Below are 25,551 nucleotides of genomic sequence, written 5' to 3' on the forward strand. Positions count from 1 at the left end.
TTAAATTGAGAAGAAGCGAAACAAATTCTTCATTAGCTAGGAGGAGGGGGTTAAGTCTCCAATTGCGTGATTGTCTATGGCAGTTGGGTAATGCTACATGAAACAAAACTGCACCATGATCTGATATTGTGATGCTGTGATAAGAGCATCACAATATCAGTGCTAACGTTTCCCAGTAATCTATTATCTAAAAGAAAATACTCAACGCGTGTATGAATGAGTGTATGAAAGATGGGTATTTGACAAAAAGGAAAATGCTTTTTTATTATTAAATTTAAATCTCCAAATATCAGAAACACCATTCTGAGCAATGCAATCATTGACAACTTGGCAGATTTGGTGAGGGATCGGTCCTTGTTTGATTATCTGTCTAAAACAGTCGCCTCCTATTATCAAATTGTAATTGCCGGCAACCTGGCCACTTGTAAAGTTTAGCTACTACCAGATGAAAGCAAATACAGTAGGCAAAACAGCGGCAGTAATAACAGAGGAGTGTTAAATATACATATAAAACAGCAGACATAGCTGTGGTTTGGTCTGTGTGTATATGTTGTGCATGTCCCTGTGCCTGTATCTGTCTAGTTGCGTGTGTGTGTGTAGGTGTAACCGGTCTGTCCTTTATGTCGTATGCTCTGCGTTGTGTATCAGTTTATGAAGTCGAAGACCGGGACTTGATTTTCGGCACAGGACTTTTATTGCTGTTCAGAGTTTCAGCAGAAGAAAAGAAACAGCATTGGTCATTTGTCTTCAGTACATGCCGCTCTCGGCCAGCTCCAGTGCATTCTTAGTACATTTACAAATCTTGCCTAATAAAAACAAAAAGGCCTATATCAGAAATAATAAATGCAAAAATACATAAGTATTCATAAAAATAAATAGCAAAACTATAATTTACAATTGTCTTTGAATGTATCACATTCACTCATACCACAGTCACACATCATGAAAAGATTCACATTTTCTATTTACAACAAGAGTCCTATGCAACAAAACATACCTGTTCAGAGTTTCAGCAGAAGAAAAGAAACAGCATTGGTCATTTGTCTTCAGTACATGCCTAACATAAAAAAATATACGATTCAACAGGCATACTTCAGGACACAAAATGGCGAATGCCAACGCACATGCACAGAAACACATGTTTGCTAGCTCGCTAAAACACTCTGAACTAACTCACAAATGAAAATGAACCAAAAATAAATGAAACGACTCGACTGCTATGATATTACAAGCAAATGAATCATTCTAAACACTTACATATGTCTTCAGCTTAGAAATTTACACATTAGTGTCGCTCTGTACAAAATACGTACCGCTCTCGGCCAGCTCCAGTGCATTCTGGCGAGAGCCGGGAAAATAAACACAATGTCCGCCCACGACCAATAGAGGGCGCCAAACCCATGTAAAACACCCAATACAATAAACAGCAATAATTAACAAAAACTGAGGGATTTTTGGTGGAATGCAATATTAGTTTTAATACCTGCTACATTCACCCCTCCTGAATTACACCAAAATCCTGATTGCGTACCTAACAGGATAAAACATGTACAACAGAGACAACTGACATCCTGTCAAAACTGGAACGGGTCCACCTAAAGAGTACAATCTTTATCTTCAGCTGTATAAGCTACCTGGTAACCAGGTTCAGAGAAATAAAAAGGGTGATCAAATCTCTCATAGAACAGTATGGTGCCTTGTACACCAAACCACCCGACCTACTGAGTCCCAAAGCGTACATGTTAGAAAATAAACACATTAATTACAGTATCTCAAACCAATAAGATAAACTGAAAAAAAAATAAACAAAACAACCCCTCTAAAACAGGGTAAGAAGAGACTGTGATCTCTTACTGATGGAATCTGCCAACCCCCTAAAGGTGAATGGCGTCTGAGCCATTGTGTCTACCAAACGGTTAACTCTCTTAACAACTCTGCCAGCACGTGTCCTAACTACACCTTGTGTGTCTAGTGGTGTGTATGCTTGGCTATTTTGGTTGTGTTCGATGTCAACTGTCGGTACTGCAAGAAAACTGTCACTATCTGTGGCAACGTCAACATCAGTCTGTAGTCTGAGAGAGTTGCGAGTGTCGCCGTCTTTGTGACTTATTTCTCCACTCCCAACTTCAGCATCTTCCTGACATGGTTGATTGATGTGTGTTTCATCACCAACCCAGGATTTGCGACTGCTGGCATCCCCTGTTCCACTCAGCACCCAAGCACTCGTCCTATCCTCTGAATCCTCCTCCCCCAAAGAGCTGACAAGACCCACTGAATTAGACTGCTCTTCAGAATCATCAAATGAGCTCTGAGCTTCAGTCATATCTCCCTCAGCAGATTCAATGGGCAGGAAACTGATATCAAGGATAAGATTGCGATGCACTACTCTTGTGTTCCCCTCATCATCTTCCAGCTTGTATATATGAGTCTGTGGGTTTTTGTCTATGACAGTATATACTGTCGCCGCCCACTTGTCTGCAAGCTTCTTCTTTGCTCTCTCACCTTTGTTGGCGAGGAGTACTCTGTCACCCTTGTTCAGGTAAGTTCCTTTGACTTTTTGATTGTAACCCCTGGCCTGTTTTTCCTGCTCTTTGATGCAATGTTTTTGCGCAATAGTTACTGCCTCTTGGAGATGGGACATGAGTGTATTCACATAGCTGCTGTAGTCAACAACCACAGGGTCCTGTAACACTTGTTTGAACATGACATCAACAGGGAGTCTCGGAACACGGCCGAACATGAGATGGAAGGGAGCATATCCAGTCGTCTCATGCACCGTTGCATTATATGCAAAAGTTAGAGTCTGTATTTGTTGGGGCCACTTGGCCTTCTCTCTCAATGGCAACGAACGAAGCATATTACCCAGAGTCCTGTTGAATCTCTCAGTTCCTCCATTCCCCATTGGGTGGTATGCCGTAGTGTGCGACTTGGAGACTCCTGATAACCCGAGTAGTTCCGCTATCAGCTCACTTTCAAAATTGGCCCCTTGATCTGTGTGGATGCGCTCTGGAAATCCATAGACACAAAAGATGTTATCCCATAACCTTTTAGCAACCTGCTTTGCTATCTGATTTTCGCATGGAAATGCGTGGGCCAACTTTGTGAAGTGATCTGTCAAAACGAGAACATCCACTGAACACTGTTTGCTGTCTTCTGTGCTCCAAAAATCCAAACACACTAACTCCATAGGAGCTGAGGTCCTGATACTTGCGAGAGGAGCTCTGGCGGATGGATCAGGTGTCTTAGCCAGGATGCACCTCTGACAGCATTTGACGTAATCTTTTATCTGATGCTCCATCCTAGGCCAAAAGAATCGCTGTCTTGTCAGCTGAATTGTTCTTGCCTGTCCCTGATATCCAGCTAAATCATGCACACCCCGCAAGGCCTTTTCTACCAGACATCGAGGTAAAACAAACTGGTGTCTCTTTTGTTTACTTAAGGGATCCTTGGTAACACGGTAAAGCACTCCATCAAGAACTTTAAGTCTCTCCCACTGCTTGATGAGCACCAAGGCCCCTGTGTCTAAACCGACTCTCTCCCTCCTTGAGGGTCTCCTTTTCCGACTCAGAAACGGCAGAACTTTTGAGATGCTAGGGTCCAGCTCTTGGCTTTGTTGGAGCTCCTCCAGGGAGAAGGTAGGTAACAGGTCGTGTCCTGGTGGTACGAGGTGCTGAACAGACTGGACTAACTGAGCTGCTCTACACTCTGTGGCAGCATCCCATTGGTCATGAGCATCAAGAAGTGCTTTCACAACTCTGTTACATGAGAGTGGGAGAGGATGAGACTGATCTGCATACCCTGGTGTGGATCTCTTTGTCTGGAAACACTGTACCTTTAGACGAAAGGCATCTTGAACCCCATCTTCCCCAACTTCATCAGATTCAGTAAGTAGACTGTCATAACACTCTGTGATAAGCCTCTGACCAACTGTCCTAGCGAACGGATCCCGGCTAAGGGCATCAGCCACTATGTTCTTGGTTCCTGCAATGTGCTTTAGATTGAATGTGTATGGAGCGAGCTTGGCAACCCAGCGCTGTTCGCAGGCGTCAAGTTTGGGTTTGGTCATTATGTATGTGAGTGGATTGTTGTCTGTCCACACCGTGAAAGAAGTGCCTTTTAGCCAATGGCTGAACTTTTCACACACACTCCACTTAAGCACCAAAAACTCTAGCCTGTGAGCTGGATACCTCTTTTGGGAACTGCTCATGGTCTTACTTGCGAAAGCTATGGGTCGTGCTTTACTTTCACCAACTGGTATTTGTGACAATACTGCACCAAGCCCGTCCAAGTAAGCATCGATTGACAGAATCAGTGGGCGTGAGAAATCAGGGTGGGCAAGAACCACGCAGTTCAATAGATTCTCCTTCAGACTGACTAAAGAAATGTCACATTCTGGAGTCCAGTCATCGTGTTTAAGTTTCCTGTATGTCCCCGCATTTTCCTTTACTTTCGCTTTTCCTCTTCTCTTCTGTCCAGCAGTGAGAGCAAAGAGTGGTTTAGCGATGGAAGAGCAATTGGGGATATAATGCTGGTAATAAAATACCATCCCCAAAAAGGATCTGATCCTCCGCACTGAAGGTGTACACCCATCATCTTCCATGAGATCAGCTTTGGACATCTTAGATATGACTTCGACCTTTGCCGGATCCACAGCCACCCCACTGCCATCTATGATATGGCCCAAAAACTTGACAGATGCTTGCATCAAGTGGCACTTTTTAGGACTTAACTTGAGGTTGTGGTCTCGCAGTCGTTGGAAGACAATCTCCAGTCTCTGTAAAGTCTCCCCCTCAGTTGGTGCAAAAACGAGCAGGTCATCCAAGTAGCATAAAAGGCTGCTGAAGTTGAGATCACCGAATATACTCAGCATCATGCGCATGAATGACGCAGGACTATTGCACAGTCCCTGCGGCATCCTGTTATACTCGTGTAGGCCTAGTGGCGTAGTGAAAGCTGTGTATTTCTTGTCCACTTCAGCCATTGGGATGTTATAAAAGCCAGATGTCAAATCCATTGTGCTGAAAAAGGTGTTTCCTCCCAAAGCAGCCAAACAATCTGATTGATGTGGGAGCGGGTGGGCATCCTTTAATGTTCTCGCATTCAGCCAAACGGAAATTGGTGCAGATCCTCAAACTTCCATCTTTTTTCCATACCAGCACCAATGGTGAGGCATAATCACTCACAGATTTCCGTATGATCCCCTGCTCTTCCATTTCTGTCAGAACCTGTCGTAGTATCTGATACTGAGCAGGTGGAACTCTCCGATAAGGAAGGCGAAACGGACGATCATCGGTAAGTCGGATCCGATGGACAAAGCCCTTTGTCTCACCACAGTCCAATGCATGCTTTGAGAAGACGTCATTGTAGCGCTCAAGTAACTGAACTAACTTTTCTTTCCCCTTGTGGTCAGTATGACATGATTTTATGTCAAAGTTGCTAAGACCAACATCTTGCAGTCTCTGTTCAAGGTCTGAAAGATTGGTGGAAGTGGAGTGTTCTTCAGGGGCAGTTTTTTCAACCTTGCTAGAGCCTTGGAAGACCTCAAAATCCTCAACAGCCAAGCAGGGGGACACGTCGGCAAGCTTACAGTTTCTTCTTAGCCTAATGGGTCTATCAGACAGATTGGTGACCTTCATGGGGACCCACCTGTCACCCCACAGCGGTGTCACAACGCGGCCAACCATGATGTTTCGCGGCATTGATTTGGATGAAGTGGGTTCAACAATAACAGTACTTCCTGGTGACATAGGTGTATCTTTAGGTAGCTTGCCCCAAACAAGGTGTTCTTGCCTCGCCAGAAGAATGACAGACTGCTTGAGCTTGACTGTGCCAATCTTGTTTGGCAGCTCCTCACCCCTCCAACGGGATGTGTTTGCCATGAGGTCCAAGAACTGCTCACACTCAGGAGATGATGAGAGACTGTCATTGGTGATGAGCCGCCAATAATCATCACTGTTTTTCAACTGGTGCATAAGGAACTTTATCACATTTGTGCAAATGATAAGGTCGTCTCGCTGACCTGGTGCCACAAGAGCTGGAACAATGCAACTCTCCCCATACACTTTCAGTTCAACCTCGTACATACATTTTGGTTTCGTGAGTTTTCCTCCACACCCTACTAAAACCACTTCTTCGTCCATTTGTTTAGGTTCTGACAATATGTTTTCTTTGAGCATCTTTTTCTCTGCTTCCTCACTGAATGTACAGGCCATGGAACCCGAGTCTAGCATTCCTCTCATCTGGAATTTATTATTTACACTGACTGGAGCGTAGAACAGTTCATCGTATGGTTCAACTCTTTGTGTGTTCTGAGCTATCACTTTCACACCAACTGGTGCTGTACTGCACGCCTTCACAAAACACTGTTCAAGTCCATTGTCACTTTTGAGGGTTTGTTTACTGTCACCCACACATCCCCTCCCCAAATGTGAGTCGATTAGTTTAAAGGCTGCTGCTCTCGAGGTGAGTTTGTGACCTGATGCTCCTGTCTGAAATTGTTATTCGGACAGTTCCTCTTAATGTGGCCAGGCTTGAAACAAGACAAACACAAGCGCTCGTATCTACAGTGAGCAAGAGTGGAGTGCTCAACAGACTTGCAAACCCTGCAGAATTTCTTTTGTAACTGGTCAGGTGAGTGCTGTCTAACTTCTGCCTGATTGTTTTGAGCAAGTGTACGGTCGAGGAGGCCAATGAGAGTCTTAATGCAATTGTCATCAATCTGAGCGTTAGGTGTGGCACTCACTTCCAACTGGACAGGAGGCGACACTGCGCAGCTGGCTGAAGCTGACACATCGACTGCAGTTGTTTGAACATGAGCTGTCACATTTCTAGCTGGCGTAGGGCAACTTGGCTCGGTAAATAACTTTTCCTTCAGTTCAATTTGATAACGATCAACCTGCTCCTGTATTTCACTAGCAGTCCACTTGTCTGGTGCTTTGAACTTTAACACTGCAGCAAGAGAGGGATCTGGACAATACTTTACAAACATCATGGTCACCTCTCGACTGGGATCATCAATGTGTCGTCCTTGTCTCCTCAAGCCTTCCTCAGCTGCGTCGACAGCCTTGTTAAGGCGGATCCAATATTCAACTGGGTTCTCTCCTGTTACAGGCACTGTGCTATAGAAGTCAGCAAGAGGCATACTTGAACATGTTGCATCACCGAAATGTTGTTTCAGTATATTCGTTATCACTTTTGGGTTCTCATGGGGTTTCAGTGATGGGTTGCTACGTAGGGTTATCTTCACTACGTCTTTAGCTTTACCCATTAGCTTGGATAAAATCTCTTCATACTGCGCCTCAAGTCGTACACCCCTCTTTCTCAAATATGTGTCCATAAGCTCCTCCCACTCATTTACAGAATGCTTGTCTGAACCATCTCCTCTAAAAACAGGAGGCTCTCTCACATCGGACTGCATGACTAACTTCACACCAGTCAGGTTAAGAGCTGAGTCAGTGAGTGTCTGGCCTGCACCTGAGTTCTGAACTTGTGCGCCCTCATCTGCCTTAACCTCCCCCTTTAACTGAGCTGATAGAGTCTGTCCCACTTGCTGGGCGATGTGTGTGATGAGATGATTTAAAGCTGGGTCACTAATGTCTGGAATTGCTGAAGGCATTTCAGCGGGTCTATTGGTAGGGTATAGACTATTAGATAATCTGGTGGAGCTAAAGGCTGGTGAGCCCACATTGCCTGGAACTCTAACTGGAGTATTACACAGCTCACTTAAAAGTCTTCCCCTCCCAGAAGTAAGACCAGATCACCAGTAGGAACATATTCTCCCCTTCCCACATTGTATGTCATTTTCTTCTGATTAAACACTTAGGCGAGTGCCAAAAAAATAATAACTGAGAATGTTCTTTCACATTAGGCAATGAAAAGAAAAAGAAAATACAATGGGCAACAAATAATTTTTTTTTCCCAAGTGAAATACAAAAATAAAACGGAATCCCAATGTGACAATGTCACTTCAGTGCAAACTTAAGAAAAAAAACCTTGGGATGGCATTCAGCAACCTCCGGTGACCAAGCTGGTGTTGATCCACGATGGATCCGGGTCACGGCACCAATGTAACCGGTCTGTCCTTTGTGTCGTATGCTCTGCGTTGTGTCAGTTTATGAAGTCGAAGACCGGGACTTGATTTTCGGCACAGGACTTTTATTGCTGTTCAGAGTTTCAGCAGAAGAAAAGAAACAGCATTGGTCATTTGTCTTCAGTACATGCCTAACATAAAAAAATATACGATTCAACAGGCGTACTTCAGGACACAAAATGGCGAATGCCAACGCACATGCACAGAAACATAACACAGCTCGCTAAAACACTCTGAACTAACTCACAAATGAAAATGAACCAAAAATAAATGAAACGGCTCGACTGCTATGATATTACAAACAAATGAATCATTCTAAACACTTACATATGTCTTCAGCTTAGAAATTTACACATTAGTGTCGCGCTGTACAAAATACGTACCGCTCTCGGCCAGCTCCAGTGCATTCTGGCGAGAGCCGGGAAAATAAACACAATGTCCGCCCACGACCAATAGAGGGCGCCAAACCCATGTAAAACACCCAATACAATAAACAGCAATAATTAACAAAAACTGAGGGATTTTTGGTGGAATGCAATATTAGTTTTAATACCTGCTACATAGGCGTCTGTGCGTATGCCTCTGTGCCTTAGTTCCTTGAAAATTAATAAGAAAAGTCTTACATAAAATATTAATATTAATAATTATAATAATGATGATAATAATAGACTGTGAAGGATGTGGCTGTTTTAGAACCACTAGCAGGTTTACATAGACAAACGAGTGGCAGCACTAGAAGAGAGATGTTATATATGTGACGGGTTCCAAATATGTCCTTATTTTCATCAGTCAGTGTGTTTTTTTTAGCATGCCCATGTGTAAGAGTGCATTCATTATATCACTGGGAACAGTGAAAGTGTAAAAAAAATAAAAATAGTTACGAAAATCTGAGGTAAAAACTGTGACCTGAGATCAGTTTTACACTCTAGTTTGTCAATCTAACGTTAACCTATGTGTCCACAAAATAAAGAAGGAGCAGAACGATCCTCTCGGTAAATACCTTTCAATGTGATCGCACTAGTGACCGAATAGTTTTCATACAGTATTTTATAGAGTTGACAAAGAGAGGAACTTAGCTTGGTTGTCATTTATAACCGTTGCGTACGCACAAAACGGGGCCTGAAACATGCGTACGCCACTTGTCACGCAAATGTTGGGATTTATTAAAACAAACGACGGGAAAATGTGTGCATTTCCACACAAACTCTGACCCATGCATAGGTGGCGATGCAGACGTGAGGTGGTGAACTGAAGCCAGAATATTGATCCACTTCATCATTGACATGAACACCAACAGCTCTAGTTGTGCTCTTGCGAGATATCGGTTTCACACAAACCTTTTAATTGCAAAATAGATGCCATTAAACAGCAAATTACACAGCCGAGTCATTAATAGTTTTTAATAATATCTTCCAACACTGTGTGTGTATCATCAAATCGCTGCAGTGAACGTGACTGTGCCATCAGGTGCATAGAGCGCACTGGAGATCACTCACAAAAAATAAAGAAAACCTATTCACTCTCCAAATAAGATCCCAGAGTGGAGGTTAGGATCCACTGATGTGAGGTAATCGGTCCGATTGCTCTAAATAAATAAACACTGCCGTGACACCCGTGCGTAATGCTGAAATGAGGGTTCAGTGATCACAAAAAATGTTTGTACCATGATGATGAATGATCAGCTGATATACTGTATATTCTAAAGATCTGTGATCTGTGATCTTTGTGCTGAAATGAGTCCAGTATCACAAAGAGCGACCGACTGAACCGAACCATCCCAGCAGAAACACAAGCATATAATACTAATTCTGTTAAATTATATAGATTGAGGACATCACAGTGTCTCTGAATTTAATAATCCTGCAGTTTTGGATGATTAAAATACGAACATGAGATACAAAAAGTTCCCTCAAATTCTGAGAGTGTGTTTATTTTGCCTACACCTTTGAATTGGATCTTTTTTTATTTCAGGCTCCGTTCTTTCTATCGTACTCACTCTCACTCACTGTATAATCCGCAGCAGTGTATCAGTGTATTTTCTTTATTAATCACATCACTGCTGTCCCATAAAATCGCTCTTCATCTCCACCTCACTAACAAACACTTCGATGTCAGTGTCAGAAAGTTCCGCTTCCTCGCTGCACTCTGTCATGAGTCACGTAGGAAACCCATTGGTCAGCAGGATAATTTAATATTCATGAGGTGCTTTCCATTGACCATTTATGGTTGAATGTGGGCATGTAGAGGGCGGAGTATGAGGCAGATCCAAGTTCGAACATTTCCAGGTGGACTGTGATTTATAAAGTGAACATTGCATTCAGGTGTGCGTGCGCGCGGTTTTATAAATCGTAATTTTCTTTTGCGTACGACATTTCTGGCATTTGTGCGCACGTACACTTTAGTATGAATCCCACGCACTGTTTTATAAATGAGACTCTTGGTCTGCTGTTTCGAAGAAAGTTGGAAACGTCTCCGGGAGAAGAAAAAGTAAGTTTCTCACCGTTCTTGTCGATGATTTGGAGCTTGGCAGGAAAAAACATCCTGTACGCAATTACAGCACACCTCAGCTGCGACTTGACTGTGAGATAAGCTGCTCTTTTCTTGGGGACCTCAGAGCTGTAGTCGGGGTAGATGTGTATTTCAAATCCGCGGAAATAGAGAGTTCCAGCTTCCCTCGCTAGCCTCAGGATATGCTCCTTGGTCTGGTAGTGATGGAACGGAGTGATGAATGGCGCGGGGGCCATCCTGTCTCTTACAGGGGATGGCAATTCGGTGGGCTCTGTCGACAACTGGAGGAGTTGGAAAGGTCTCTGCGCCAAACGTCCCCTTCAGGAACACCTCCATGAAAACGGTTGGTTGCAAGCCCTTAGCTTTTTCAGGTAAGCCGGTCATGCGGAATGTTGTTGCATCTCGATTGAATTTCACGATCATCCTGTTTTAAGTTTGAGGGCTTTGTTTTCTTTAGACAGGGCCAAGCAGGAGGATTGAGGCTTGGTAGTCTTGTCTCCATGTCGTTTAGTGACGTTTCCATATGTTGAATTGTCTGGTCGTGCCGGCCGATGGTTGCTCGGTCAGCAGAGAGTTGGTCAGAAAGTTTGGCGATAATGCGGTCCTCCATGGATTTGAGAAATTACTCCATGTCAGCTAGTGTTAGCGGCGCATTGCTATTTGCCTGCTGCACGTTTGGTCACGTTGTATTCCGTCGTCTTTACTATTTTAAGAAGACTGCTCGTCTGTTGGTTGATTTGTTTTTTTAGTTGGTCTTCCTATGTTTATTAGTCTTCCGCACAGGTTTGCACAGGTTAACTATGACACTGAAGCATATATGGTGGGATATAGACAGCCATGCATGTAGTTTAGTGCTGCTACAGTCATGGCTGTTTATGTCCCACCCGATGCTAATCCTAGCATAGCACTAGGTTACCTGCTTAGTGCTATTAACTCACAACATTACATTTGCATTACATTTCATTTAGCGGACGCTTTTATCCAAAGTGACTTACAATAACTGCATTCAACCATGAGGGTACAAACCCAGAACAACAAGAATCAAGAAAGTACAATTTTCTTCAAGAAAGCCAAACTACAAAGTGCTATAAGTAAGTGCCATTTAAGTGCTACTAAATCACTACTTTTTAAGCAAAACATTTTATTCAAGGTATAGTCGGAAGAGATGTGTTTTTAGTTTGCGGCGGAAGATATCAAGACTTTCTGCTGTCCTGATGACATTGGGGAGCTCGTTCCACCATTTAGGAGCCAGGACAGCAAACAGTCGTGATTTTGTTGAGTGAACGGGCTGGGGTGTAAGGTTTGACCATGTCCTGGATGTAGACTGGACCCGATCCGTTTGCAGCACGGTAAGCAAGTACTAATGTTTTGAAACGGATGCAGGCAGCCACTGGTAACCAGTGAAGGGAGCGGAGTAGTGTGAGTGAATTTAGGTTGGTTAAAGACCAGTCGAGCTGCTGCATTCTGGATGAGCTGCAGAGGTCAGAGGTCAGATGGCACTAGCAGGTAGACCTGCCAGGAGGGAGTTACAATAGTCTAGGCGTGAGATGACCAGGGCCTGGACCAGAACCTGCACCGCCTTCTGAGTGAGAAGGGGACGTATTCTCCTGATGTTGTGCAGCATGTATCTACAGGAACGGGTTGTTGCAGTAATGTTGGCATTAAGGGATAGTTGACTGTTGAGTGTCACACCCAGGTTCCTAGCAGTCTGGGTGGGGGTTAGCACGGAGTTGTTAAAGGTAATAGTCAGGTCATGGGTGGGAGTGCCTTTCCCTGGAAGGAAAAGTAGTTCAGTCTTATCAAGGTTAATTTTCAGGTGGTGTGTGGACATCCACTGAGAGATGTCAGTCAGACAGGCAGAGATTCGTGCTGCTACCTGTGTTTCAGATTGGGGAAAAGAGAGGATTAGTTGGGTGCATAGCTATGGTAGGAAAAGCCATGTGAGTGAATGACAGAGCCGAGAGAGTTGGTGTACAGAGGGAAGAGGAGGGGACCCAGGACGGAACCTTGAGGGACCCCAGTAGTGAGAGGACAAGGTTCAGACACAGATCCTCTCCAAGTTACCCGGTAAGTGCGGTCGTTGAGGTAGGATGAGAGCAGGGAGAGAGCAGAGCCTGAGACACCCAGGTCCTGAAGGGAGGAACTAAGGATCTGGTGGTTCACTGTATCAAATTCAGCAGAAAGGTCTAGAAGGATGAGGGCAGAGGAGAGAGAGGCTGCTCTAGCAGTGTGAAGTTGCTCAGAGACAGCAAGGAGGGCAGTCTCAGTTGAGTGGCCTGCTTTGAAACCAGACTGGTGAGGGTCAAGAAGGTTGTTATGGTGGAGATAGGAGGAGAGTTGATTAAAGATAGCCCACTCGAGAGTTTTGGAAAGAAAGGGAAGAAGAGAGACCGGTCGGTAGTTGTTTACTTCAGACGGGTTAAGGGGGGGTTTCTTCAGGAGAGGGTTAACTCTTGCCTCCTTCAGAGAGTTAGGGAAACAGCTAGTTGGCAGGGAAGTGTTGATAAGATGGGTGAGAAAAGGAAGAAGGTCAGGAGCAATAGACTGGAGAAGGTGAGATGGGATGGGGTGAAGGAGGCAGGTGGTTAGGCGGGCGGGGGTTAGAACTTGATTGGGAGACAGGGCTGTGAAAGAGGAAAGTGAAAGGAATGAAGATGAAGTTGATGGAAATGTAGTTACAGAAGGTGGATTTGAAAATGAGGAGCGTATGTCATCTATCTTTTTTGTAAGGTAGTTGACAAAGTGGCTTGGTAGAAGGGTGGAAGGATGAAGGGGACTGGGGGGGTCAAGGAGGTGGGAAAAGAAGGAGAAGAGTTTTTTGGGGGTTAGAAAATGAGGATTGAAATTCTAGTTTGGTAAAAAAGAGCTTTTGGCTGCGGAAATAGAGGGAGAGAAGAGATTGATAAGTGAGCAGGTTGTAAGGGTGTTTAGATTTGCGCCATTTCTGATGCTCACATAGTGGCTCTGTCGGCGCGCACCGAGTCAGAAAACCACGGAGCTGGGGAGGACTTGCAGACCTGTCGTGACGTAAGAGGATCAAGAGACGTGAGAGAATCAAGAGAAGAGGACAGAGTAAAACAGTGAGTGTCTGTGGCAGAGTTAGGATGCGTGAGTGAGAAAGAGTCAGTTGAAGGGAGGGCTGATAAAACAGAGGAGGGGAGAGAGGGAGCGAATGTTGCGACGGACAGAGTCTGTTGATGTGGTAGGGTCAGAGACATAAAGTGGGGTTACAGTGAGGTTAGATGTAGAGCAGTTTCTGGTGAAAATATAGTCAATGTGGTTACCAGCTTTGTGAGTAGGAGGGGAAGGACTGAGTGAGAGAGCAAAGGAAGAAAGTAAAAGTAGTAGGTCAGATTACTTCTCTGTCTGGATGTTGAAGTCACCCAGAAGGACAAGTGGAGGGCCATTTTCTGGGAAGTTTGATAGGAGGATGTCTAATTCTTCCAAGAAATCTCCCAAAGCACCTGGTGGAAGGTAGAGAACAACAATGGTTAATTGTACCAGATGAGTAACTGTCACAGCATGAAATTCAAAAGACAGTGGGGTAAAATGTGGCAGCGGGAAGAGAGAAAAGCTCCATTTGGGGGAGATGAGTAAACCTGCACCACCGCCCCTACCAGTGGATCTGGGTGTGTGGGTGAAAGAGAAGGCAGATGAGAGAGCAGCTGAGGTGGATGTGTTGGCCGGTGTGATCCAAGTCTCAGTGAGAGCAAGGAAGTCAAGCGATTGCTGGGTAGCAAAGCCAGAGATGAAGTCCGTCTTGCGGGTAGCTGACTGGCAGTTCCAGAGGCCCCCTGTGAAAAGGTGTTGGGTATGTGTGGAACGGGTGGGATAGATAAGAGGGGAAAGGTTATGGTAATGATGTGAACGAGTGCGAGGCCTTTAGTATCTACGAGTAGATATGTAAACTCCTCAACTCGTTTACTTTCCAATATGTTACAAATTGTTTTTTCTAATCAATGTTGTAAATACAGTTATTTTGCTGATGTTTTCAGTTACACGTGGCATCTATTGCACTTCTGTCCGTCTTGGGAGGGATCCCTCACATGTATTACATTTTACAATTTAACAATAAGAAGTCCCTTATTTATTAGTCCAGAAATGGGGAAATTTGTAATATTACAGCAGCAAAAAGACATCAGCAGTAGTAAGTAGAAACATAGATAGACTCTTTTCTTTTCAGACTCCCAGACTTAACTTGCACTTTTCTGACCGCAATTCAAAAAACTCACTTTGATCGTGTGCCTAGACTATATATAGATCGCGTGCGGCAAAGACTAAACCATTTGTTTGCAGGGGTGAGAGAGGTGATATCAGGAAGCCTATTTGGATACAAATTTCAGTAAATCAATCGATTTAATTAGCCAGTTTGCACCATTTTCCTTTTAGAAATTAAATTAATAAGATTAATTAAAACATTTTAATAAAAAAAAATCATTCAGGCGTTTTAGGTACCCCTTCCCCTTTGGGGTCATGGGAAGTCAGTTACACTTTTCACCCCACTATGACGCCCCTGACCAGGGGGGACAACACACTAGACAAAGTCTACTCAAACATCAAGAAAGGTTTTAGATCAACAGTACTACCCCACTTAGGCCAGTCAGACCACTTATCCATACTTCTGACACCAGCATACACCCCCCTCAGAAAACAAGCTCAACCCACCACAAAGACTGTTCAGACCTGGCCCGAAGGTGCATCTGCTCAGCTTGATTGCTTTGAAAGGACCAATTGGGTCATTTTTGAGGACCAAGACCTGGAGCAATACACATCATTAAGAACTGTGTTGATAATGTCACTGTCAACAAAGTCATCTGGGTGTACCCCAACCAGAAACCTTGAATGACAAAGGAAGTTAAATCTCTCCTCAAACACCGGGACACAGCCTTCAGATCTGGCGACAGATCCCTGTACAGCACTGCCAGAGCCAACCTGAAGAGAGGCATCAGGTAGCAAAAGCAGACGATAAAAACAAGTTCAAAGACCACTTCAACACCAACAACCCACGACGCATCTGGCAGGGGATCCAGCAAATCACCAACTGCAGGAGCAGCAGCCCAACGGTTGGTGGCGATGCCTCGCTGGCAGAGGAGCTTAACTGTTTCTTTGCTCGCTTTGAGGTGAAGTCAACAGGGACTAATTCAATCTGCCTCACCCTCACTCTGCAGGAGCATGATGTGAGGCGTGTGCTCAGAGCCATGAACCCATGGAAAGCTGCCGGCACTGATCGCATGACAGGAAGGGTCCTGAAGGAATGTGCGGACCAGCTCTCCAAGGTCTTCACAAAAATCTTCAACCTGTCCCTGAGCAAATCCATCATCCCACCTTGCCTGAAGTCTTCCACAATCATTCCACTGCCAAAGAAGATCGCCATCGGCAGGCTCAACCACTACCATCCAGTCGCACTCACTCCAGCCATCATGAAGTGCCTTGAGAGATTGGTTCTGCAACACATCAAAACATGCCTCCCACAGACTGTGGATCCAAACCAGTTTGCCTACAGAGCTAACAGGTCTACTGAAGACGCAATCACCACTGCTCTTCACACCGCAGTGACTCACCTCGAACACCAGGGGAGCTATGTGAGGATGCTATTCGTAGACTTCAGCTCTGCATTCAACACCGTCATCCCGGGAAGACTGGTCACAAAACTGAAAGACCTCGAACTCCCACCAACCACCTGCAATTGGATTAAAGACTTTTTGACAAACCACCCTCAGACTGTGATAATAGGCCCACACCTCTCCTCCACCCTCATCCTTAGCACCGGAGCCCCCCAGGGCCGTGTGCTGAGTCCCTCCTCTACTTCCTCTACACCCACAACTTCGTCCCCACCAGGCGTGGACTGGCCATCAGGACATTTCTAGGTGGCCTGACACTCGTTCTGGCCTGCCGACTTCAGAGCAACCTTCGAGCAATGCGCGCTGCTCAGCGGACTTTGAGTGCACCGCAGCGCGCTGTGATGAACGCTGAACTCAGGCCCAATCAGAGTGTTCAGAGAGCAGCGTAGTGGAAAGCCCTGCGTGCCCGTGCACTGAACCCAGCAGAGATCTCAGTGCGAGCCGCGTTCTGAAAGTGACATCAGTCAAAATGGACCGCAGTCAGCAGCAGAAGAGGAAAGATGGAGCAGAGAGAGAGAGGATGTGAAAAAGAAAAGCCTTGGCTGCAGAAGCAGCAAAATACAGTAAAATTACAGACATGTTCGCCAGTAAGGGAGCAGCAGGTTAGTCAAAAACACTTAATAAAACAGACACACACGACATACTCAGTATAGCTAGCCAACTATCATTAAATAAGTTCCACTTTGTGGAAGCTAATGGAAATCCAGAAATGATTTTTAAAAATTGTGTTTGAAGTTTAAAAAAAGCTAAAAAGCTCAATCTTAGAATATGACAAGCTAACACAATCATTTAGTGATGGAGATACAATATTTTTCTAGTCCCAAATTTGACCAGCTATTCAGATTTTCAGTTTTATGGACTGTACTGTATGTTAGGTCTTAGTGTTCCCTAAACTACAATATCAATGTTATTGTCTCTAGTCTTAAGCATATAAAAATAGGCATTGGGTGAATTTGAATAGCGGGCTAAACTGGACATCAGTGAGTGAAAGTTGTAATCTAAAACTTTACCTATTTACATTGTTGTAGGTTATGTTAAATCTCTCTCTCTCTCTCTCTCTCTCTCTCTCTCTCTGTGTGTGTGTCTGAAGTGTTTGATACTTTTGATATGCTTGATTCTTGAAAATAAATATGAGCATTTGAATATTTGAGCTGTATGTGCTATCAAATTTGATTGATCCGAATTTGAGGGTTCACCCAGAGCTATAGTATACCTTGAAAACTTAGTATTCAGATAGATTACTTGTTGGTCAGTCACATTTATTGGGGTATTTTGTAATATGCATAAATTTCCTCCCAGAGGCCAAATTCATGACTAGTCTGGTACCCATTACATCAACAGATAGGTTTAACCTTTATTTATGCCACCCCTTCAGCATTGCATCGCTCATCCAATGGAAGACTGTCCACTTTAACACCTTCTGGGCTCAGGGTCAATGTTTGGTCATGTTCATTTGATCTGACATAGATAAGTTCAGTCAATTAACAAAATTACAGTTATTGTCCCTATTTCCCATAATGTTATTCTTTTAGCTTTTCTATCCGTATGTCTTTGATGGCCCTTCATCTGGATCCGAGTCCTGCCCCTTCTGACTTTAAGTCCGGCTTGTGATTTCATCGTCTGTGTATGAGTTGCCCGTCTGGCAGCCAGTCTCTGGGATCACCTTTCTCCCTGTGGGCTTTGGATCCTCTAACTTCTCGTAGGCAGTGTCCCCTGACCCTTCCAGCCCAGGGTACGGCATTCGTCTGAATGCTTCAAGTGTTTTTTCTTGGTCGTCTGCTCTGCAGCAGAGGTTGAGATGGAACCAAACATTCTTACCTTTGACTTTCAAGCCCGTTGAGGTTGCTAAGATGACTTTATAGGGGCCTTCTCGTTTGGGTTGGTCCCACTTTCTTTTGCACACTTTTTTGGACACCTTCATGTGTCCCTATAAGATATGGTACAGGCTGGCACGTGCACACAGACATCAAAGGGGGCTTTTTTAAATAAATGAATATTATATTCCTGTTTGCGCACACAGCTTCCCTGTCAAACAAATATATTGATTGAATAAAAAATCTAAATATCAGGTCGGTACATTAGACTTTGTCAAGTTCCGATGCCTCTCTACCCTCCCTCCCTCCACGACTCCTGCGCAGTGGTGAGCACTAGAGTTGTGAACATTTCTTAATTCCTAGATGCATCGCGACCCGGACAACTCTGTATCAATGCAGAGACAGAACATAATTTATTGATGTTGTTTTTAGCGATGTCTCACCACTGAGTAATTATAGTCACCGCTGCTTCAGGACCAGGAAAGAAGCACATTAAAGGTCATGTGTCAGAGTCTCCTGTTGGATTCTGCTTCCTCCACACAATCTCGCTGACCTGCGCTCACTTTACACTCTAACAATAATCACTGAACACAAGTTATTAGACAACGTACAGGACTGAGATACATGTTTAAACCTGCTACATCACATGATACATAACGTGACGAGCACAACCAGGACATCAGGGTTAAGACACAGCGCTGTGTTTTAACTTCATTGTTGCAGAAAAAGCGACGCACCGTTTATCCAGGAACAGAAATATGAGTAAGTGTGAGTGATTGGAAAACATCAAAGGAGCAGAGTCACTTGTTGACCATCGGAGTAATGTGCCTCAGTGCAGTGGTGCTGCCAAGGGGGGCCAGGTGGGGCCACCTTGATACAGTAAAGGCTATAATCAGAGTTTGTCCTTTAAAGCCTTAGGTGCAGCACACAAGTCTAAACTGAATGAATGTCAATCAGTGCGGAGAACACTGACCACTGTCATAGACTTACTGTTGTAGTCTTATTTTTGATTTGCAAAAATTATTTTACAGCACACTTGTAATAACAGTAATAGTCTAATATTTTTTAAAGCACTTTCTTAATAAAAAGAAATAGTTGACTGCTGAATCGTAATCGAAACGTGAAGCTATTGAAGGTGCACACCTCTAGTGAGCACAGAAGTCATCACTGTGTTGTCAGACAGGCAGCACCTCCCAGCTCCTGTCCCAGTTGTGTGGACCTGAATGATGATGAACAAAAGACTAAGCTACCAGTGCCTCGAGTTTACAGCTAATTAGCCAAAAGACAAAAACAACTTATGTCTTGCTAATGTACATGCATGAGCTAATAGCTAAGCAATAGCTAATGTACTGCACTTAAGGGGAGACATTACAGGTGAATACAGTAAAATTTGTATCTAATGATCTCATCACATTCACCACCTTGATATGCAAAGTAGACGTTAACTAATTAAAAGACGCTAATTTGCATACACATGTCAATTGGCACTGCAGGTGAATAGGATCAAATATTTTACTAATACATCACCACAGAACTTTCCCGGTTATTGACTTACATCAAGACAGTATTTTCCCCTGGAATGTTATGTTTAGGGTTAGGGTTATGTTGCAGATTAGCTTGTTTGGTGAATTTAGAGAAATCTACAGATACAAACAGACAGAGGGTAGAACAAACACCATCTAAATGTGTATTTTTTGAAGTTTTCTTTCCATTAGAGTGAAAGAAGACATGGAAGCAAAATAGACCATAATATCAAAATTGACCAGTACATAAAAAAACAATGTTTTTGCCTGTAGTGTCCTGCCACAGTATCTGCATCATTTTGATTGTAGGTTCCTCATCTAATAACTATTAATTCTACTAGTTTGTTGTTTGCTGATAGATCTTTATCAATCCATGATACAGACAGCCCTCCCTCAAATGTGAAAGGAGGGAATTATAGGTATACTGAAACTAAGTCCTTGTCACCAGATATTGAATGTGTGTTATTCTAAATATATACTAGAAACTATAGTAGCATAGAATACATGCACATTGTGGCATAGTTACCTTTGGTGTTCCCTGCTCTCGTGATAAACCTAGTGAATACTTAAGAAGAAATTGTCTCTGTGTGAACTGTTGAGTATTTAACAATTGTGTTAGTGTTAAGGTATAAAAATAAATTGCTGTCTGAGATGTGCTACTATATTTAACTTCTTGTTTAAATTTTTTAATTTTTTTTTTTTATAATTATGAGAAGAGCCCTTTTTCTCAATTGAGTCTCTGCCCCCCAAAATGTCTGTACATGTCCCTGTACAGTCTTTGGTTACAACATTGTTGTCGGAGAACTCAGTGTTTCAGCCAGCATGTTTACTTAATCTCTGATGACATGTCATGGTCATTTTATGTTGTAGTTACAGTAAATAAAGTATATATATCTCCTTTAAATGATTTTATACTACAAAAGCACAAAAAAACATACTTTTAGGATTTATTTACAGCAGAAGAAGAGGCAGCATTTCAGTGTGTGTTTATTTGTGTTCCAGCTGATGCTCATCATCGGGCTTGCCCACCTTCTGGTTGTGTTTCGAGTGGTGGCCGCTGCCTTGTTGTCTGAGGGCAGCTGGGAGTTTATCAGAGACCACGCCAACACCGTTGCCATGATGCTGGGAGCTGTGCTGCACTATGTCACCATTCAGATCATGACTCGGGTACGTTTTCTTTGACAATATTCAAACCTAGGAAAATTAATAAAATATATTTTCTACCCTTCTCAACAAGAAGACTAATCACTGGTTATGGATTAACTATAATACAATGGTTAGAACATGTTAAATCAACCTAATTAGTTTGAAAAAGATCACAATGTGATTTACCGTATTCGCAAGTCTTAATAATGTTTTGGTTTTGTATTAAATCATCCTGATTATATTCAGGGATCCAGATTGGTAGGTGATTCTCAAGAGTGTATTTGTGAGTTTTGTGAACAACTTCAGGATCAGTTAATAGTCAGAGATGAGCCAGAAATCGTTGATGCTTTAAACTCATTTTCTATAAGATTACACAAATAACTTAGACGGCTCCAAAGACCAATCTCCATCCAGCAACTCTATACGCACACTCTGTGCTATGAAAAGCTGTGGAAGCTTGTCTGTTACCCTTCAAACCCTCATTAACTCTGTGGTGGAAAGTTTTGGGACATTAGATTGGTTAAACAATGTAATTTTCCTAAAATTGTATCAAATATTCATGGGCAGGATTCTGTTTTGTGAACAAAAAAGAAATCTATTAAACCATGCATCAACATCCTGCAGCTCTGCTTTAGAGCGTCTACAGGGTTCACAAATATTTATCCAACTGAATTTGCACAATTCTTATCAATTGATTACAATTAAGGAGGGGAATTAGTGAAAGACAACATTTAACACCCCTATGGGCCAATTTGAGTACTGGAACATGCTGTTCCAGATTAGTCACAACCTTCTGACAGAAAACTGTTACCACATTTTGTGGGTTTGGCTTTTGCTTTATAGATGGGTTATCCAGAATTTCAGTTACTCCATCCTAGTCCAGACTCACTTCTTTAGTTACTAATTAATTACTGTTTGCTAAGTCTCATGAGGCAGAGACGGCAGTTATCCCCCAGGTAACAGGCTCCAAATTACATCCATAGGCCTTTTTCTTAGAAAAAGGGGTGGTTGATTGTCAAGTGAGGCCCAAAACTTGAGACAAAGAGGAGAGACAAAACTAGGAGGAGAATTGAGGACTCTGGTCTGACACAATGTCTTGAAGGCCATGAAGCATGAATGCAAGAAGGACCAGGAGTTCTGCAGTCTTGGAGGTAGGAGATAACTTGGAAAAGCAGGAATGTACTACTTTAGAAAAATGAGCCACTCTTGCCAGGATGCTTGTGGTACCTTCAGATGGAGGCACACCGGTGACACAATCCACAGCAATATGGGACCAGTGGTGACTGAGAATAGGAAGGGGAAATAGAAGACCAGCTGGACATAAGAATTAAGTTGAGACATTAAGTGGCCAAGACCATCTCAATCTGCTGCTTTGTAGACTCAACATTCTGGTGTATTGTGGAAGGATGGTGTATGGTACTTTGTGCTGTCGCCCCAAGTTATAGTAAAATTTCCTGTTTAAAACAGAAAGACATGTCCTGAGAAAAGATGTTTTAAGTTTATACAGAGGTAACATTTAACCACAGTTACTCACAGAAATAAACAGCAAAAGAGATTTTATTGAAAATCAAAATCAAACAAACAGGACTGAAGTATAATAACGGGAGAAATATAGGTGGAGAAAACATTTGAATTTATGATCATGATTTTGTGACTTTAAGTTCAATATGTTTGTTGTTCTCTGTGACTCCTGACTAGACAGATGTGACGGAATAGAAATCAGGAGCTCAGACAAATGTGAGATATACATCACTACTGGATCGTGTCAGTCGTGAGATTACAACATATGGTAATTTTATTTTATATTTGCGTGGGTGTGTCCACGTGCGACTACAATGTTGGGACACTTTAAATGATGCTGCTGCAATGAATTGTGGTACAACATTTTGTCATTTCTTTTTTATAAAAGATGGTCCGGTGTTGTCTATGCGAACAGCTAGGGTGCAATGAAGCTTCAGAGAATTCGAACAGCTGTTGTTATGGTGGCTGCTAAAATACTACCGTGTCATTTCACTCAGTTTAAAAGGTAATCAAAATGAACTATTCGATTTCACCCAGGGAAAAATCCTGGAGTCACAGCAGAACCATGACAGTTTCTACTAGAGGTTTGTAGGTAGTTGCAATCTCTGTAGCAAATTAAGGTTCGTAAGCTCAGCGGAGAGCCATACAGAGAGCTCTATAAACTAAAAAAATAGTAAGTAATGGATTTGTAGTACACATTTTTTGTTCATCTCATATATTATATTATAGAAAGGTGAAGTTAGTGCAAGTGTTAGCTGTCTTTTATCCTGTGTCCAGATGTGCCGATATAAAATAATTCTCAACTCAACATGATATGCAGTGATTTGACTAAACACGGCTAACAATATATGCTGGTTTGCTGCCTGTGTGTCAGCTAGAATGCCACTCCTGGAAAGTTACAAGAGTGTAACTGGCAAATGTACTGTAATATAATTTTGAACTTACTCTCCAACACTCCTCGACTATACAGGACAGATGCACAATAAAACACATCTCTTAATTGTTAAATGTTTTCAGTTCATTCATTGTCAGCTGAACCTCACAGGCAACAAACATTCTTTCCAGTTTTTCAACTCACAGGAAGATCAGACCTCTGGGGAAACAGGAAGAGGGACACTTTAGAAGACCAGCTGTTATATGTGAATATAACACCTGGTCTTCTAAAGTGTGACCTACCAATAATGTATTAATCATAAAACATTTAATGTCTTTGTGTGTTTTGTTGTCTCTATTCCACCTGTAGGTAAACCGATGGATTTCTCTCAAGCTTTGTGACATGGGTGAGAATGAAGTTAGTTACTTTATTCACTATCTTGTGCTGGAAGTAGGCAACTAGTGAGTATACAATACAGTGCAATGCAAAAATAAAGAAATGATTGCAAATCCTGTTGTTTTCCCCATAAATGTTAAACAATTAAATCTGGAATATGTGAATACAAATCTGACTTGTTGGATTTTAGACCATACCAAATCATTATGCATCAGTTACATTATTGTACTTTTCTATATTCTGTGTGTGTGTGTTTGTGTGTTTATGTGTGGGTTTTCAGAGAAGACAAACTCGTTTGCTGCCACAGAGAGGAGCTTCACAGTTAAGATGTTCACCTTCCAGTTCTTCACCCTCTTCTCTTCACTCTTCTATGTGGCCTTCTTCCTGGGCAGGTAGACTACTCAGTCTGTAACTGCTGTTAATGTAGAGTATTATGTATTAACCACTGAACCACAAGGACATGAAAATATAATATACCAAAGAAAAATGTATCTGTCACTTATACACTGTATTCTGTGACCCCTCAGATTTTGTGACCTGTGGCAGTGCAGCAATAATTTGATCTTCAGCTTACATTAACTGATTCATCCAGAAAGATTAGCCATTTGTCAAATTAATATTATTTCCATCTCTTGTTTTTTTTCTCTAGCTGTAGCACATCCCTCCACCAGACTAGGTGATACAATCCATTTGTAGAGTCCATATACCTGAGATGACATGAGTTGGAATAAATGTGCCAACTGAGGGTTTCCAGTAGGGTGTCATAATGTAATAGGATTTTAGCAGATGTTAGCAGACATGACACCCTCTTCTAAGGCAGGCCCACCACAGGCTGATCAGGCCTGGGTTTGTCCCTAACATCTTGAGGTTGTGATGGAAATTTGACCTGTTGAGACTTCTGAAATAAAGAGATTAGAGAATCATAGTCTTTTAAGGATACCTTAGGAAGTTCAGACAATCATACAGCATGCGAAGAGCATTCTGCAGAGGGAATGACAAAGAAACAGTTGCAGGCGTGTGCTTTTTGTGCAGATGCAGTGAAGAGATGGGTGTGTGTGAAGAGTTGAACTGTGTGTGTGTGTGTGTGTGTGTGTGTGTGTGTGTGTGAGAACTATGTGTGTGTGTATGTATGTGAACTATGTGTGTGTGTATGTATGTGAACTATGTGTGTGAACTGAGTGAATAGTAAAATAAGACACAGACACATGCTGAAGGCCTCCTGGCCAAGCCAAAATCCAGACACAGGCTGAAGGATTCTTCGAGGTCTTGGTGGGAGGAGACAAGCCCAGTCAGATTTGTGGCTCTGATGTCATCTTAACAGTGTCACAAGGAGAAATAGTATGCATAAGCAGCGATAATATATAGTGTGGTATAATGGTAAAATTTTCCATTACAAGGTCCAGCTGGGATGTTTCCTCCTGATCCAGAGCCTAGTGGTGGATGTTGAAACAAAACCCCTGCAGCCAACCTTAAGAGAGCAAACTATTTACCCCCAGCCATGTTGCTTTGCCTCAAATGCCATCTCCTCGTACCACAGCAGGGTACTGTTAATTCTATAAAGTGGATGACGCACAAGGTGTTGAACCAGAGTACCAGGTGTGGTCTTAGTGTAATGGTGACAATGTGTGATGGGACTGTAAGCCGCTGGCCCACATCCACCAGCATTTCCCAATTTTGGGCTTGCTCCAACTGACCACTCCTGGTCAGAGGACGAGGCCTTCTCTGTCCCTGTTCCCCTTCTCGGACAAAAAGTGTCCTTGGAACTGTGTTTGATGTTTTGGAAGGCAAGGCATTCTCTTTGCTTAGATTGTTGAAGCCAGGCATTGAGTACTTGGTTGTGTCTCCACGTATACCTACCTTGGGAGAGACTTAGTTTAGAACCAGTGAGAATGTGTCTGAGGGTAGCTGGAGTTGAGCACGGCGGACAGGCTGGATCTTCATTCAGCCAGCGCTGGAGGTTTTTATGTTTTAAGACATTTAGAGGCAGAGTCAGGATTATATAAAATATTATCAGACACATGCAACATATGTCACACAGTACAGCCCTGATACTTCACCC

General features: G+C 43.0%; 1 protein-coding gene and 1 long non-coding RNA gene across 5 annotated transcripts in view; one reads left to right on the top strand and one right to left on the bottom strand.

The window, feature by feature from the left end:
* The window catches only part of LOC117759412 (anoctamin-9-like), a 157,247-nt gene that overhangs the window by 98,047 nt on the left and 33,649 nt on the right, over nucleotides 1-25,551 (top strand). For 3 of the 4 annotated variants that reach the window (XM_034581525.1, XM_034581527.1, XM_034581526.1), the window contains 3 exons: nucleotides 20,558-20,722; nucleotides 23,466-23,502; nucleotides 23,773-23,884. In XM_034581525.1, the coding sequence (XP_034437416.1) occupies nucleotides 20,558-20,722; nucleotides 23,466-23,502; nucleotides 23,773-23,884 (314 nt within the window). The remainder of the gene's footprint in view (nucleotides 1-20,557; nucleotides 20,723-23,465; nucleotides 23,503-23,772; nucleotides 23,885-25,551) is intronic. The other variant, XM_034581528.1, reaches the window with a different exon arrangement.
* LOC117759455 lies at nucleotides 678-8,302 on the bottom strand. The gene is made up of 3 exons (XR_004613473.1): nucleotides 8,217-8,302; nucleotides 5,643-5,646; nucleotides 678-1,044 (listed from the first exon to the last, which is right to left on the bottom strand). It is a non-coding gene; the product is annotated as an uncharacterized LOC117759455 (long non-coding RNA).

The sequence above is a fragment of the Hippoglossus hippoglossus genome, chromosome 3, assembly GCF_009819705.1.
Source record: "Hippoglossus hippoglossus isolate fHipHip1 chromosome 3, fHipHip1.pri, whole genome shotgun sequence".
NCBI classification, from domain to species: domain Eukaryota; kingdom Metazoa; phylum Chordata; class Actinopteri; order Pleuronectiformes; family Pleuronectidae; genus Hippoglossus; species Hippoglossus hippoglossus.